Source organism: Spodoptera frugiperda, chromosome 27, assembly GCF_023101765.2.
Source record: "Spodoptera frugiperda isolate SF20-4 chromosome 27, AGI-APGP_CSIRO_Sfru_2.0, whole genome shotgun sequence".
Lineage (NCBI taxonomy): Eukaryota > Metazoa > Arthropoda > Insecta > Lepidoptera > Noctuidae > Spodoptera > Spodoptera frugiperda.
In genome coordinates, this window is record NC_064238.1 from 990,906 (window position 1) to 1,009,823 (window position 18,918).

General features: G+C 34.3%; 1 protein-coding gene across 2 annotated transcripts in view; it reads right to left on the minus strand.

The window, feature by feature from the left end:
* The window catches only part of LOC118263796 (synaptogenesis protein syg-2), a 177,151-nt gene that overhangs the window by 33,339 nt on the left and 124,894 nt on the right, over positions 1-18,918 (minus strand). For both annotated transcript variants that reach the window (XM_050705440.1, XM_050705439.1), the window contains exons 3-4: positions 15,774-15,936; positions 8,526-8,722 (exon numbers count right to left, since the gene is read on the minus strand). In XM_050705440.1, coding sequence (XP_050561397.1) covers positions 8,526-8,722; positions 15,774-15,936 — 360 coding nt within the window. The remainder of the gene's footprint in view (positions 1-8,525; positions 8,723-15,773; positions 15,937-18,918) is intronic.

Consider the following 18,918-nt stretch of genomic DNA (forward strand, 5'->3'; position numbering starts at 1 on the left):
TCAGCACAAAATTCTAGCAGTTATTTAAATAAAATAGCCGCGCGATACATTTTTAACTAACTGAATATGCTTAAAATGTTGGATGAAAAATTTTCTACATTTTTGAATATTTTTTCAGTTCACTTTCCTAGAACTAACATTATGAGTGATAGTGCCATACATAAAATATTTGTACATATTACAAGGATATAAATGTACACTGACTTTATAACCTCTATACTATTTTTTCTGGAAATCATGAAAAAATAATATCTTTTATGTATACAAACAAATATTACGTCTTCGAGCAATAAAACAGAAATCTGCCATTTTTGGTTTAGCATCTGAAACAGAAAGCCTTTATACTCTCTATTTTTTTATCCTACCTGAGCTAACGGAAGAAAAGTAGTAGTGAAACAATTAAATCTTCGTTTTTTAGCGTAAATTATCACAATTTCGTTATGAATAGTTAAAAAACGCTCATCTATTTAGCTTCCGCTGTCTCCTCTCACACAAACATAGGCCTTAAACGGATATTGGCTTACATAAAAGCAACACGCGCTAAAGCTGGTATAATATTAAAAATGTTTAAGCTTAGAATACTGAACTGAGACTAGAGCATTAAATATTAAATTTGCATCCTCCGCTCTATGAATATTTGTATCTCATAACGTCCAATTAATTTATTTATGTTGTTACGCGATTATGTAGTCGCAGTTTCTGCAATGGCTTTTCATATTTCATTTATTATAGTTCAAAAGTTTTTGAAAGTTACTACGTTGTTGGTTCAGTAGTTGCAAGTGTGACTGTCGAGAAAGGGGTCTCAGGATTGATTCCTGGTTCGGGCAAAGTATTGTTAGGCTTATTTCGGCTTCTCGAAAATTTCTCAGTATTGACACGGAGGTTGGAATTGTGTCCGGTATATGGCTATAGCTCGCATTACAACACAAATGGTGAAAAATGGGTGTATATTGTACAGTGGCGTTACGTGCCGTAATGTGCACCTCTGTTTACCCTTTCGGGGATAAAAGGTGTGACTGTCATCAGTCTCTCTTTTTGTAATTTCTCTTATCTCTTCTTTATACCTTTTTTAGAAGAGATATAATAATGTTCTTACAAAATGAGCGTGGTGAATATAATATACAGGAACGAAATAGTATCATCATTGAATAAGATATAAAAATGTTCCTTAAGGTAAAATTGGAATCAGTTCAACAACTGTTTCCAATTTACCTGGATACTACTAAAATATTTTTAGCGTGTCATGAATCAAAATAATGGTTCAAGTTTTAAATTACATTTTCGTTATTACCACGAGTAGTCGTGAACTATAATTTAACATGACACGTCAAATGAATTCTATGGAGACATAGTTTTTCTGTATCCTCTAAAGAAACACAATCATATCAACAGCCTAGAAGCAAGGCTCGGAACCAGTTTAAAAAATACCGGTTAATACCGGTTTATATCGGTTTTCCTCCGAACTTTTCTTAAGAACGTGAACATTAAAGAACTTTATTTTAACCTAAATTAACCGGTTTATTCGACGAGGGGCATGTCGGTACACGCGTTGAAATATTATTATTGAAATAAGCTGAACAGCGCGCGGCGTTTCTTTGATGTGCGTCGTATTAACCGGTTTTTATTGCTCTAAACCGGTTAATCCGAAAAAACCTTTATGAAAATACTGTTCCAAATACCGGTTTAAAAAAACCGGTTTCGCGAACGAAACCCAATGTAAAGGTTTTGCGTACAAGTACATAATAACGGTTTGAAAATTTAACCGGTATCCGAGCCTTGCCTAGAAGTGGCCACTGCTGAGCAAAAGCCTCGTCTCGCACGGAGAAGATTTCAGCATTAATCACCACGCTCGCTTAATGCGGGTTGGCTCAAAGAAACAATATATATATATATATATATATATATATATATATTACTATATAATTCAAATGACAATAAAAATAAAAAAGAACTATCAACCCTACAAACCGATCCAATGGCTGCAAGACCCCAAAAGAGAAATAACGTGTTAATAAACAGTAGGTAGGTTCAAACCATAATAACCGTCGACCCTCATTTTAACTGGTCGCGTGAGAAAACCAGCAGCTGACCTTGTTCCATTTACTTCTACAGATTGAAAATGTTATATTGGAGGAACAGATGGGCCGTGTGACGAAAAAAGACACGCACTCAAAGTACCTCACGTAATTGAGTTACCCTACATTAAACTTACCCTCGGACCCTATATTGCTAAAATAAAAGTCTCGAAAGACATCGTTGATGCAAATTACTTTGGCCAAGCAATCTTCGTCGTTTGCGAGTTTCCATTGTTATAATGTAAGGAATCAAATCAAATGGCAATGTGAAATTTTGAGATGAAATTATGGATTTTTTTTTGTTTCTTTGTTTATTAGGGTCTTTGAATACTGTCAAAGAATGGAAAGGTTTGATTGTACTGAAGGAAGGGATGTCGAGCGAGCAATTGAGCGAGATTGTATCAGGAAGTCGATAAAGAAGGCCTTATATTGATATACGTTGACCAAATACGGTAACGACTAATTAAAACAGGGTTTAATTAAAAGGATGCTGACGCATGAAGAGATTGATGAATGAAGCAAAAGACGTATGCCAGAATCATGCCCTTTGGTTTTCCACATTGTCTATTTTTACACTAATTTGAAATAGGATTGCAACATTTTCTTAGCTTTATGCTTTAATTATAGAGAAATGTTAATTTTCAAGTATTTTTATTTTATTTTATTTTATAATTGTTATGTTATCGGCTTATTCATGTAGGAACTCGTCAAGTTTCTCGTCAAACAGTTACGTGAGTGAATTTTCATACTTACCTCAATTTAAAATTAAAACATCCAAAAGTTTCATCTATACAATGCACAGTCAGTAAATAATTTAAAATACCAAAACATGTTTCAATATTAACAAAGAAGTTGTCAGAATATTTAATTTAAAAATATGAAAAATCTAACTAATGGCTACGTCGTAGTCGCGGTTACGGCGTAGCCGTAGGCTACGACAGCTACGCGATCGTAGCAGATCGAGTAAATTAAAATTATTGCGCGCTTCGGCAATGAATCAAGTATGATAATAATGTTGAATCTATTAAGAGATTATTTCAGTCTAGAATATTTTCATGAATTAGTAATATTCAAATTTAAGTCGTGAATAATTGACAGTTACGATGAAAGATAGCTGCGTCGTAGTAAAATACATGCTTAGGAAAAAATCAAAATATTTTAAAATACCTATACACTACAAACCACATCATCTTTAGTTCCAAACCGATATCAGTTTGCCAACTAGACTGTCATTAAACTTTTTTAGGAGACTATGTTGAGCAGTCAATATTGGTGATTTGATTGGTAAACAAAATAACTATAAACCTCACATCAGGTATTGCCATACAACCGATATTGAGATAGGTTATATTAAAAGGTTTTGATCTTGTGGTCGGTATTGAGACTGTTGAGTAATACTTTAATTTGTTCAGCGGTTTCTATATCAAGATATATTTGATAACTGTTTAGATGGTAGAGGAATTAAATTGCCTGTTATATAAAAATGGTAGACCGAATTTTATTTCTATTCCTAGATACTCGGAGGTCAGTGTTTATGTAATATGTGATTAACCTCACTCATACGACGAAACCCAACGCAAGCGATGTTTCACGTCGGTTGTCGATGCGGCCGTGGTATTACTCCAGTCAAACCGCCTTTTTCATACTTAAAACATCTCACATCATGAAGATATCTACTTGATTTCTCTTTTTTAGCTTTAATTGGATCTTTTATTAGTTACTACAGTATTTATATTTTTGTTCCACTTTATTCAATATTCTTATAAACAGCACATTAACTGAGACGTTCACGCCGATTCCATAATTCGACACAGTGATAAAACTAAAAGAATTATTAGCCAATAAAACTGAGATTGGCACAATGCCAGTATGCAATATGCAGCCACAGACGGCAGAGTAAAATGGTTACTTTATTGGGTTACACTTTTTGTTGCATCTCAATATCTTTGCAACACCATTTATATTGAAAGGATATTTAAAGTAGTTTCTTAGAAATTCCTTGAGAAAAAGTAGCTTATTGTGAATTGTTTGAATGAATGTATGTATATATATAGTTCCGAAGAAATATAGTATAATTATACTAGTTAATGAAGAAAATATTCTTTCATGAGTATTAAGAAAAACATTGTATGTAAGACAACCACAAAATTAAATGCTTTTTTAATTTGTATAACAGTCTCTTTATATGTTTCTTTAATCACAAGTAAGTAGTATTATTAAGTAGATTTCGAAGACACGTTGCACTAATACCAAATTATTCGAAGAAGCTCAATTCCAGTGGAAGGTATTATTCCTAAACATTTCATGTTTGTTAACTTTGTTGTATTTCATAAATCCTAAAACACAACTTCATCATCGGAAGCAAGATGTCTGCCAATAACCGAGTACGATTTGGCTGCGTTCCGATACCACACATAAATTTATGACGTACATGGGAACCAGGTGACTTGAACAGTCATAAAATATTGATACACCAACATTTTGTGGTATACAAAGCCTTATTGATAGGTGGAAGGCCATACACGGTCAATATTATAGAAAGTGGACGATGAATTATTTCCATAGTTTGGTTTTACATGGTTTTGATTTGTATAAATAATGAATTTATCGATTTGTATCGTCAATTCGAGTTGGCTACTTATTGGTCATATTTATTTATTGGTTTTGGATGTTGATATTGTATTGTTTCATGTTTTGAATTAAATTGTGATGAGTTTGAAATGTTTATTTGTTAATATAAATTGTGTTTATTGTTCTATTTTATTATGTAGTGTGGTTGCATTGATGAGTTTTATATAAATATTTTTTAATTATAATATTTTTATATTATAATATAATGGCATAATATTTTTTTATAAACGTACAATGTAACACCTTCTTTTTTATTGTATAAGCTAGTAAACGAGCAGACGGGCACCTGATGGTGCCTCCTATGGTCACGCGAAACACCCGAGGCGTTAAAAGTGCGTTGCCGGCCTTTTAAGGGTTTTGAATTTAAGGATTTTTGGAGAATCGGGGATTCGGAACCTTAGAAGGGGGTAATTGGGCCTCCAGTAACCTCACTCACACAACGGAAGCGTAGATTCACGTCTGTTTTCTGTGAGGACGTGGTATTACTGCGGTCGAACCGGCCCATTCGTGCCAAAGCATAGCTCTTTCACACTCCCATCTTTTCATTGGTTAAGTTATAATTACAAACTTTATGAAACAATAGAAAATTCCCACGACAAATACATATTATAGCTAACCTTAAAATGCCTCATAAATAAATGGCCAAAATAAAACCATTTCAAGAAGCTTTACAATCGATTTGATAAAAGATTATTTGACTGAATGTGAGTACAACTGGCCCAATACGTTTAAGCTTCAAGTCGACCATATTATTTGACCGGATATACGTCCCGTATCTGAGAACCCAATTTAATGTTATATAGAATTCAATATCCATTATAATGGAGCCTTTCAAACGTCTGTACTTAAATTTCTTTGCTCATTTCGGTGATAGAAAATTTAGTTTTGAGTGACTTTGATGATGTGGTACATTGGTCTGTTTCTGCATTTTTGAATGTGTACTAATAGCTGCCTAGCAAGAGGTTGTCTGATTTGATCATTGTGTAGGGCTTAGTAAGACTATTTTTAGTCACAATCTGAACATATGTATAATTGTATAAATAACCTTATTTAAAACACTTTTCAAACAGTTTATGAGTACTTAATAACGTGGTGGCTCGGAGGCTTAACACGTTCGCTTCTCATGCATGATGGTACGGGTTTGAAACCTACCAACAGCAAAATTAGAAATGTGACCTTTTTCTGAGTTATATATATATATATAGATTTTTTAAACGTTGCCCCACATTAGGATTTTCTCCTGTGTCGTGGGTGCGTTTACAAATATACAAAGTTCACATGCACATGACACCCAGACCCGAAACAATAATTTATGGATCACACAAAGAGTTGCTCCGTGCGGGAATCGAATCAACTAACCGTTGCGCGGCAGCCAGTTGCCCAGCCACCGCACCAACCGTGCAGTCCCTTTACTTTCTAAGATTACCTACATTGACCAAGCGTGGTGATTAATGCTCAAACCTTATCTCTGCGAGAAGAGGTCTTTGGTCAGCAGTGGCCACTTATAGGCTGTTGCTGTGATGAATACTAAAAATAATTATCAATTTAAAATAAAAACAACGATTATTAAAAATATACTTTCCTAATACTATCAAAGGATTAGTAACATTAAGGAAGTAAACAAGTTAAATATGTTTTGTTGCCAAACATTTTCTTTTTTGTTTCATCAAAGAGTTGGAAAAATGAAAAGTTCTCAAACTCACAGAGTTGTTGCGCAAAATGGCTCCGCATTTGCACTCCTCGTGGATTGAAAAAGAAACGTAACGAGTTTCTCTTGACTTCATTTGGCCTTCGTAACCATGTGGTAACTGTATTGTTTTTAAGTTAAAATACTGAGCATTTCCTTGTTTGTGTTCAAAGTTGAGATTAATATTATTTAGAAAGGAATTTAGGTAACACAAGAAGAATAACTTTAAGCTTTTTATTTCTCTGAGTTGATACATAATTTGCCAATTTTGTTACAAAAACTGTAATACACAGAAATATCGCAGATTTGACCAGAACTTACAAAATTTTACATTGTAGACTATGTGACAACAACCGAAACAGGAGGTTGGATTGAAAGGAGTTGGCATCTTTTTATATAATGGTACTGACTCTCCAAAATGACTTTACGCTCCATCATATTATTATTGTATTTGATACTAAGTGTGACACAAAAATATTCAAATACTTAATTATAAACTAGTTTCAGCAAATAAGTCATATCCAATATGACTATCTATAAACATATAGAGAACCGCGTCATTGACTGATCAGTAATAACATAAACACATGAAAGCAACAACTCCAATAACCACAAATTGAGCGGAGAATATTAAAGGCGCGTTCACACAAGCGCACTGGAAGTTTGCATTCGAATGCGAATTTGAAATAGTCGCTATAAATGTTAAATGAACGATCCTAGACAGCCGGAGCACCGTGATAGCTAGTCAAGCTATGAATATTGTACAATAACTGTCTACCTAAAAGTGTCACGCCGTGTATCCTGCACTTAGTAACGCAGGCGTATAAAACGGCATTATTAAATATTTGTGAGAACTAGCTCCCGGCTAAAGTACTAAGTGTATATTTTGGTACATAACCATTTGTGTTTTAATCTTTGATTGCTGTACTTAAGTGGTATGATGTCGGAGGAATAGACTATGGTTGTTAGTATCATTACAATTTTCGAATGGGATAAAAATCAGAGTCGATTAATTGAACACGGTTTCAGATGTAGCCATAGGCGGCGGCTGATTGCCATACAGGTCTGAACTTGTTCAACCGACGCTGTATACAACGTGTAACAAAAAGGGGGTATACAATTATCAATTCGCCCGAATCAAAATTAAACAGGTACTTTTTGTATCAGATTGACAGAAGAAATAATATTAAACAGCGAAGTAATTTTGATTATAATGTCCAAATGAGTTTCAGTGTAGAATGTTGTATGCAAATAGATACATTTTGACACATAAACAGGTTGTCCTAATAAACAGGATTACGATCATCGATAGTGGAATGTTTATGTGAACACTAGAGGAATGTCTATTTAAATATTTTGAACAAAATTGAACGTTGTCACTCAGTTGTATGAACTAAAATATAAAGTTTATTTGGGTCAGTCACTAAAACAAGCGCACTCGTGTGATCGCTCTGGCGCCAAACATAGACATTTAATGGCAATTATGTCTCTCATCCCTTAGAAAACAACAAAAATATACTATTTGAATATCATCACTTTCAATGAGATACATAACCACCACTAAATATCAATATCTGAAAAGCGCCAGAGGGATGACACAAAAACGCTCGTTTTGGAGAATGACCCATTTATTAATTTTTTGTCAGTGTCTCATACACATATTTAAACGTAGAATAGTGTGGAAACTATTTTCTTTTATCATTTAATTTTCTTTTATCATGTAATTGTAGTAGATAGCAAACTACGAGTAGTAGATACACACGTCTGAAACAGGCAAATTCCTATGGAAAATTGAGCCGTGATAGCCGATTGTTCACCTGCATAAGCCGAAGCTTGGCACAGTCGCCATCTCGTTTTATTGGCGTTTTGTTGGTTTTTACAATACTGGTACCGTTTCGTTCCTGAATTCTATTGGTTCAGTGTAGTTCTGATCCTGTTCCCGTTACACGAAATAAATGCTGCCAATATTGTATTTTTCTACTATTGAAGACATCAGCTTACAATATAATAATACAGGACAAGGAAAGAAGAGTCTTCTTTATAATTGCAACCCCTTTCCATAAAAATATCATCCAGGAAATACAAACACGACTATACAAAGAAATAAATACATTACTTATGTACAAACTTACCGATAACATCCAAAAGGATCTTATGGTTTCTTGTCGGCGATATTTTGAAGTCGACCCTGCAGCGGTACATGGCGCGGTCAGTGGGTATGACGTCACGTATCCTCAGCGATGACGGCGTGGCGGCGTGCCACCGCGCCCGACCACCCAACACATCGTCCGCCCAGTGAGCCGTCGGCCCCTTTATACGGCCATCGTAACTGAGGACAAACGTAAAAATGAGTCAGCCTACTCAAATATGTTATGAGTCCAATATAAACTTCCCTCGAGGGTGATTTCCACGTCCACAACGTGTATGATAAGTGTACTGTAGATTAGAATATTGTTGAATAATGAATAACGTTTTATGGCTAACCGATATGTTTTGAAAAGGTGTGTCATGCAAGGTTTAAAGTTCATCGTTCAAGTTCGTAGTCATTTTAATCTGCCACATTAAAAATTAAAAGCTTGTAATGATTAGGTTGACAAAATTTATTCTATGAAATAAATTATGCATCGAGATTACCCTAACTAATCGCTCAAGTTTCATGTTAAAACTAGTTCGACCTTAGCGTGAACACGATCGATGCACTCATTTAATAAATGATTAAGTACTAAAATGAATGAGAATAATAATCCTGTAAAATCTTCTAATCCTAACCTCAAACTTTGAACTCTCAAAAATTCAATGCTTTGCTAACGTGCTTCGAAATGAAAACGTTTTTACTCATTAATATTTCATAACCACGAGCAGCTTAAGGCCAGTTCAGCCCTGCCCTATTCTTTATACAGTCGCCAACATAAATCAAAATGGAGAATCAAATTCTAAGAAGGACCATTTTTATAAATTGCATAATTATGCAGTTTACTTCGTGGGGAAGTTTCAGAACAAATTTTTATACCTTACGTTTTTAGCGAAGTGTGTTAGTAAGAAGAGGTTGGAATAAAATTGAAAGGAATTTTAAAGATAGTGTGTTAACGCGAAGAGAAACTAAAGACTCCTTAGTTTATAGAGGACGTTTAGAAGACTATCATTAAAATATGCAGTTTGACTGCCGGTATGTTTTATTTTCAATTTTATAAATATAGAAACAGAGTGTTGCTTAAGTCCTATATCTTGACTACGTGGTATTACAACAATTGAAAACTTTGTTTGTTTCAAAGCGCTTTTCTGCGGGAGTACTGGTTTCAATTAAAAAACATTTTGTCGAGGATCCATTTGTCAAACAAAGGTTATGAGATATAAAACATCACATTACGCCCAATATGAATCTCTAAACATCTAAATAATAATCTACCAAAATAAGGTGGCCGTTGGCTGTAGTTTTATCTTTGTAAAGAGTTCTAAGTTCTAAAACTTTCTGTGTAGACGAAATTACTACGAAAGATTTTCCAATTTGTAAAACGTCAGATACAGCATAAAATTTTGAATTGTTTTCTATATTATTTATTACCAGGCTTATGCTATATGTATTGGAGCGTAAAACAATCAATATTCACCTCTATTTTACTAACCTATTATCATGTTGATCTAGATAATCACATTTCGTTGCACAACAGTAATTGTAACCAATACGCAATAAATTACGAAAACAATCAAATCTCCACTCTATCTGTTAAATAAATTAATCGGATTAATTTGTCATTTAAAACTGACAAACCGATTACATTGGTCATATGAATACAATTGTATTTTAATTGTAAAACTGTAATCGATTTAATGAAGTTGCTATAATGGATCGGACTTGGGTCTACTATTGGAATTAAGTGGTATTCAAATAATTTTGTTAGTAACGAGACGGCTTACTGTTGATTAATTTGAAGATTAAAAGTTCTAGGTGTAATAGTAATTAAAGAATGGATTCTAAATATTATTAATGATTGTTTTAAAGTGATTTTCCACTAGAGGTGTGCTATGTAGCTATGCTATGAAGATGTTATAGCTAAGCTGTGAAACTTTGTGACCGTTTCCACTGATAAGTACTCGATTATGCAATGTATCTATAGTAGGAAAGCCATCCATAGCACGCATGTTTCCATATAATTAACGTGGCTCAGCTAAGTCCGTTTCCACCAGTCCTAAACTATGTGTATCAATTAATAGTGTTGGTGGAAGTCAAACGCATCCACAGCAACGTAGCATAACTCATCTCTGGTGGAAAAACTACCTTAATCCTACAAAAATGTACTTTTAAAATACTATAAATGAAATCTACTTTAGTATACAAAAAACAACATAAAAATACATCATAATCCGTCAGAAAGACGTGAGATATGTTACCAAAAAGGAATTTTCTCAAGGATAGTTGGCGGAGCAGATCAATCTTCAAATAGTAGTTATTTGTACCGCATTGTCGATTACACGTAGATATATATTATTATGTTTGCACCGCTACAGTTCAAGCTATACAGAACCACTTTATCATGGTCTCGTTTTGCATGAACTTTCCGAACATTCAGGGATCAATTTATATTGGTTATGTACATATTGATGTGTAGTTCAACATAACTGTTTCTTTACACGTGTCGTGAATAGCTTAGTACTTCGTTTATAAACATACACGAGCGTCTATTACACAAATTGTATTGACTGTGCTAGTGTTAAATTACTTACTTTTTGTTTTATCAAAGATAGAATATTGCGAAGTAACGTTTTATTTTGTTTTCACTCCTTTGTTTTAGTAATCAAATTGACTTGTATGAATGCTTGATAGTCGCAAATATGATTATTTACCGCCGTACTCAGAGTCATTTAATGGTTACTTAACCCAGTCCTTAGGAATTGTTTTCCATAAAAAATCGTAACTAAGGAATAGTTTAAGTAATCATTTAATGACTCTGAGTACGACAGTAAGTGTGACAGTTTTAATTATTTAAACCCTATATACCAATGTAGATATTTTTCGAGTGGGATGGCTATTCTGATTGTGACTCGATACACAAGATAGTCATGTAATTATAAATATAAGCCACAACATGTTGAACAGAGGCCAACTTTAATGACTTATAATAAAATGACCAGCAGAGATGATTTATTTTGAGTAGATTCCTGCTATCTTAGTTTTGTAGATTGCCTGTTCACTTTGTGAGTGAACGTTCTGACTACTGACAGTCATAAAACACAGTCAATTTCCATTTAAAACTTCATCAAATCAAACGCATCGTGTACTGCACCATATCATACTTAGTTCCATACCTGCATAGCCATAAAAAGTGAGCGATAACTCCGTTACAAATCATTTTCCATACCTAAAACACACAGGAGCACTTTGTTTCGGCTTCATCCATACACCAGTAGTTTTCTATTTGCTGTGCATGCATGATTGATAGTGTAAAGGCTAGAATTTATATCGATACCATCGCTTGTCTGCTCTATACACGGTATTTGGAATTAAACGACTCTGTTCTATCTTCTATACGTTTGTGACGTTAAAAGGAGCTTGGTGTGACCGTGAGCCTTGCTTTGGGCTCCAGAAAGCTGTTACAAGATACAGAAGTGGTGATATCAAAGTGTTTCTGTATTGATTAAAAAAAATTTTCTTAATTTATATTAATCTGCCTCATAATTTTAACGGGCATATAATTGATCATTAATTGTCGTAAAGATACTGGTACTACATTACGCTACAAGCCATCTATTAGGATAAGTGACAATAAAGTTCTAGAATCAATCTTCAAATTATTATTATTAGATACGTAAAGCAATTTCGATCAACAGATTGGAGAAAAGTAAATCTACGGCACTAGAGTCTGCACTTTACGGTCAATCTATTGTCTGATTAGCAAAACGATACCAATATTATTAGATTTTGAAATAACTAAAAGGCCTAACCAACAAATAACTTACACAACACTTCCCAAATAATAACAAGGTCAACAATTTATCAGAACACTACTGATTCCGTTTAATCTGATCATATTTCGTACCTAGTTTAGGTGGAAACTAATTTGCGCGCCGCATTCACACCAGCGCACCCATGCATAACAAATACGTTGTTGAGCGATTTATAAAATATGTACGGAACGTCAGATTGCGATTTAGTCATGAATCTTAGGTGTTACAGTGACAGATGATAGTACTCTGAGATTTCATTTCTCATTTGCTGACTCACTCTATTCTCGCTGTGAGTGGAGAGTGAGTGAGAGTGAATGTATTAATGAAACAGATGCGATGGGATAAAGGCATTGTAAATAATTTTCAAAGAAAAAATGTATTTAGGGACATATCTATATTGTTGGGTAGAAGGTTAAAAGTAAACTGATATATAAATATTATGTTATCGGCTTACTTACGTAGCTGTTTGACCAGGAACTTGACTAATTTCTAGCTCAGTAGCAGTGTGAGAATCGCCGCGTCGTGTATCATGGAATGCTGCTCATGAATATGAGTCTCTAGCATGGCTTGAAACTAGTCGAGTTCCTCGTCAAACAGTTTCGTGAGTAAGCCGATAACATAACAATTAATTTAGTATGTCTCACGAAATTAATAATAAAATTACGATAAAAATACGTACACGTTTTTAAATTATCATAAATTCAGTATTTTTTAGATTACATCCATTTACTTTTACGTATCTATTTAATACAATTTTTATTACAAAATTAAACTATGCTAATTAAAATTTAGTAAGTAAATGGCGAAGGTAAATACACTTAGAACTTATTACTTTTAATTATCTTTCTAACGTTTTAATTTTAAGGGAAAAAAAGAGAATGGTTATCATTTTATAAAATTGAAATAAAACTGTTAGTTTCAATTAGAAACGTTTAAAAATTCAACAACGTAAAGCTGAAAACAGAACTTAATAAAATAGCTGAAATTTTATTGAAATAAAATTTTTCAATATTTAAATAATGTTTATACCTAGACTGTGCGTGTATTTAGGTATTACGTTGAATATCTGTACGCTTGATGTAGTGGTTGGGTGACAAGCTGCAGTACAATGTGTCACGGGTTCGATTCCCAAAAAGTGATAATGGAATTTTCTGAGTAGATGACCATTATTAGTATCAGGAAGTATGGCGGTGTTTCACCCCCGTGCCTCGTTAAGCACGTAAAGCGGTCTTGCGCCTGACATCTTTCCGGGCCTGTCATCCTATCAGGTTTTGAGAGTGAAGAAACAGAGAGTGCATCTGTGCACTTTTGCACTATAATACTTTCATGCGCAGTGGGCTATTCTAGTTAAACAGACTGGCCACCATAACCAAAATCGATCGGGAGATTGATATTATAACTAACTGACTAACTAACTTAGGCACATCGCTCTCATCAGCGCAAAAATAAAACTGTCATCACACCTCTCAACAAGATAATAACTCAAACAGCAGAAAAAGGACAGATTTATTTAACAACGCCTTAGTGGAAGTAATTCACGCATTTCTCAGTCTGTGACGTGAGCCGTCGCCGCGTCACGGGGACTTGTGAAAAAATCTTTCCCTTGAGATGTCACGTGACAAGCTCACTTTAGTACTGTCACTCAAAGATAATGAACACATAATAGAAGCGAGCCGGGTCGTTGTTCTGGCGCCACACGCTACCCCTGCCTTATTACAGAAAAAAAAAACAAACGACATGCCCCAATACAAAACAGTACAGCAATTTACATTTTTCCAACAAAACGAACCCACCACTGAGGTTTTAATAAGAACCGACTGAAAACTTCAAGATCGTTTCAAATACGATTGTTCTACTTAACTGAATAATACCAAAATACGTTAATCCTTTTCGCAATACCAACTCTATTACTTGCTACTTAAAGTCTATTGTTTTATGTTTAACAAACGAGTTACGCCCTTATAAAGTGGAATTATTGTAGCAGGTGGAATAATTTCTATTCTCAATTCTGTTAAGTATTACAAGGTTTGAATTAAAATAATAATACAAATAGTTTTCTCTGAATATAACGTTTCGCTATTCGACTGAAGTGGGGTGTAATTTTCATTTCTTTATATAAATTAATTATAGTAAGTCGTCCCAGTAATTAATTACGACGTAGTTGCTCCAAATATCATTATGATTGTTGAATCGCTAAATGAAAGGAACGTTTTAATTATACTGTTTCTCTTGGCATAATTAAATTTGAGTTTTTGCAAAAATTCTCTCTCGCTCTGTTGTTTCGATGTTTCTGTTGTTATTGTAATAATACTTTGATTATATTTTGTTGTTTTTGCTATGCGCTTTGTAAATGATATCGTTTTTAATTAAAAGTACAACATATTTGATTTTAGCTTTGTACGTTAATTTTCTTCTACTTCGAGTGTTATTGAATTTGCATTTTGATAAGTTTTTTTTATGGTATAAGCTCGAAAACGAACTGATGGATCTCCTGATGGTAAGCAATTGCCGCCACCACCCGAATCAGGCGTTACAAGGGCTGGCCGGGTTAGGAAATTAAGGGTTGTTGGAAAATCAGGGATTGTGAAGATTGGGAAAGGAGAATTTCTAAGAAACCAAGCGAGTAAAATCCGTTTAACAGGAAAATAAACTGATTATAATATAACCAGTCTGTTTTGGTTTTTGAAACACAATTAACCTTGTAATCAAAGCTAAAATACAACACAGAATCATGACACTAATACTCTTGTTCTTATATATGTTATGTAAGCGATATACAAAACAAAAAAATCCAATATATAAAGATCCAAAAACTCGAGAACTCAGGAGAATATCCAATGATAAACTCGAACGATTTTTCTGTAATCTCGCCGTATAAGTTATCTCAACTCTTATCCCACTAAATCACATGTATTCATTTTGTCGATATTCTTCGAATAATTCCCGATCCAATTTCGAAGTTATTTATTTCTTTTATACTTTGCTAGACTAGTGCAGTGGTCTGAACAACGAGGTTTATTGCGTTTTTCTTTTCATGGTACTGTTTTTTGCTTTTGATTGTATTTGTAATGCTATGTTGCTGGTACAGGATTATAATTATTAGTCCGTGATTATAATTATAACTGTCTTTTGTCGTGTACCGAGTATTGCTATAGACTTTTTGAATACGTAACGTAGCCTCACTCCTTTTTATCCCCAAAGGGGTAGGCAGTCGTGCACATTACGGCACGTAGCAATTAACTTAAGTCCCATGTTATAGGGGGTGAGTGAACTTTTTGAATAATTTTGTCATTATCGCTTACTACTTTATAGTAATGAACTAACATACACGCATAAGGTAAATTCATTATTCAGCCAACGATTCATAACAATATCATTACAAAAAACCCGTAAAGTTTCTACATTTACAAAAAGTAGGTACCAAAAACCCAACTTACCTATACAACGGCACATCGTTCTTATACCAGACGACAAGCAACAACACATCTGAGGCCTGTGTCGAGCGAGTGTCACACGGCAGTGTCGCGTCGCCGCCCGCCACCGCTGACACTTTCACTATGTCTAGAGACTCCGCCATCACACTCGGCGTCGGCCGGAGACCTGTTGACAATTACAGTTGTGAACTTATCATGTCTACCAAACTGTACATGTGCATAGGGATTAGGCAGCCATTAATATGGATTTGTGGCACGATTGTTGGGAAATTTGATGAAGGGAGGTTTGGATGGTGTATGTGTGTTATTCTATTCTAGAAAATAGGTTATGATTATGTCCATTATTGTAGGTAATGCCAAGAAAGATAAATTATAATAATCTTGGTAACGGACAATTTATTGTCAAATTCAGGCAATTAAGACATTGAAAACTATCATAGGTATTATATACATTGAAACATTACAATCTTATTTACGCTTAATCAAGTTTAGTTGCCTGTATAATTCCTCCTAGAAATACAATGAAAGTAATAATCATTATGAGTCGTGAGATATAATCGAATAAAATCTTTTTGGCTCTAGTGAGCGCAACATATTGAAGTATAGAAAAGACAGAAAAATAAAATACACCAAGAACTAGGTTATGACACAAAAATGGAACGTTACCGAGACAATGCAGTATTAAGATATTATAACCAGCACAGGCAAGGAACGTTGAACGAATAGTAAAACCTTCATGCTTTGCCGATCGAAACTTGGCACAAAACACCACAGGTTTGCGTCGCGTCGCGTCGCCCTACTTAATAACTCTATTATTTTTCTGTCGAAAAAGAAATGAACCAAAACCGATGTGGAACTACGATAAAGTTCTGTTATGTAATAGAAATTTTGTGTTTCTATTTTTAAGATATTTTTGTGGTTTTTGTTAATAAATATGTGCTTTACGGATACCGTATGTATCAGATACTGTTTTATTTATTCGTTTATGATGATAAAACTGACTACTTTACACAATCTTACACACTATTATTTACTTTAAAACTACCTATTAGTATAGAGTTGACACTGTTTCGTGTTCACTATCACATCCAGACATAGGTACATGTCTGTCACAGCCAGATTAAAGTATTAAAGTAAAAAAGTTGATACCAAAATCATTTGCCTTATCGCCAAGAAGGATTACCAAGAAAAAATATGGAAATATGGCATCCTGACTTAACAAACGGGTATCATGATCAGCCAGTAAGAATTTCGCGACTCGATTTCCCTTAGAAATCGTTCGAAATTCGAATTGTTCGTTCTCAGTGAATACCAAGCGCGATCGTGACAAATGGCCCGATTAACAATCCTCGTCCCAAGAAAGAGATGGGGCGACTAACGATGCAATATATCAAAGGATTTTTCTTAACGCTGACGAGTCTCTCAAGTTATTTGCTTGTTTAATATTAATGTGGGATCATAACCAAAATGTCTGGGAAATTTCGCCGACGACGTGTGATCTGACTTTTACAGTTTAATTTGGAAATGATTTACATTATTTTGTCACAGTATCATTTCTGAGAATACTTGAATGGGTTGATAAAATGACAGAAACTAGGAATGGTAAGTTGGTGAGCTAGCAAGATGGCAATGTATTGGCATAGTAATATTATTACTACAATAATCTTCTAGTATATTTCCAAATATAGCTCTTTTGATAGAGTATGTAGCAATGTAATGAAACAATAGTAACTATTGTTCGAATAAACTTTCCGCCTACGCATTAGGCTTTTGACATTCTAAATTACTTCGTGAGGTGCGAGGACATTTAGGTATCACAATAATAATACAAATGAAAACCCTTCCCTCGGCACTAATCTAGCAAAGAAATCTATTACATTTGAATAAAACTGAATCAGATTTTTCGCTCCATCTCCTACAAAACATTCCATTACACTGAACAGCTCCGATTTGATAAGCGGAACGTGATAATAAATAACTCCAATTACATTAGCGGCTGCGCTACCGTCAAAACGCTGTAGTTGGAAACCGAAACGCCACCTCTAAAGGGAAATACGGGAACCATACGTACATACATAAAAGCCGACAACCTATTAATAGTCTTAATGGAGTTTCTGTCTATAAATGTCTGTTCTCCTCGATAAACTGGTGATATATATCTGCCTTGTAAAACAGAGGTTGGTACGTACTATTAAATAAGTAGCTATCTCAATTTAGTGTGGGAATTTCGTAGATTACCAGCAGAACCACGTCTCGCTATCAAATGTACGTCGCGTGTTGTTCCCGTGTTACATTAGCCGCTTTGGACCCAAAATATAGTGTATCAATATACTTTTATAGACCAATTGGATACATGAACTTAGATTCCTACTTTTACGTTTATTTCTAAAGTAGTTTTGCACACTAAACCTTATATTGTTGTCTAGAAAAGCGATTTTTGAATGTAAAGGTTCTCAAAGCTGTGTCCTCTATCAATAGATACGTGTTATATGGCAATAAACCTATGAAAAATTATACGGTATGTGTCTGACTAACGAGGACTAAATCTTGTCCATAACATGACAAATGTGCCAATTTAAAAAAATATATATTAGACAAGCAATTGCTTATAATGTGGTCACTTTCATAAAATGGTTTTTAAAGTGAAAGCATTTATTTCAATTAATCCTAAATTAGGCACTTTTGAAACGTCAAATTGAATTGTATGTCAGTCTGTCTGTCAGTGAAGTTAGGCGCTCGGTTACACGTCTATTATCACAATCTACACAGCATTTTAGACAGTCTCGCTATTAAAAATTTTACAACACCAACCAAAAATACAAGAGCTGATTTAAAGACAAAAAACCAATATCACGTGCTCAGCAGTTACGTTGGTAGCTACAAGATTTATACAAAGGCCACCGCCACTATAATAAATTATAATATTTCTGTTTACTATCTATAAACCTACCAATACATCAAATTGAATCCTTAACCTTCCAATACACTTGGAGAACTAGATGATTGTGTTCCGTAAATTTATCTCGACGCAACCCAGATTGTGCCGGCCTACATCTATACTTAGACTAAGTGGATTTTGATGAATGTTCTCCGAAACAATTTATCATTTTGCCTAAGTAAGTTTGACTGCAAGTTTCATGTACCTATT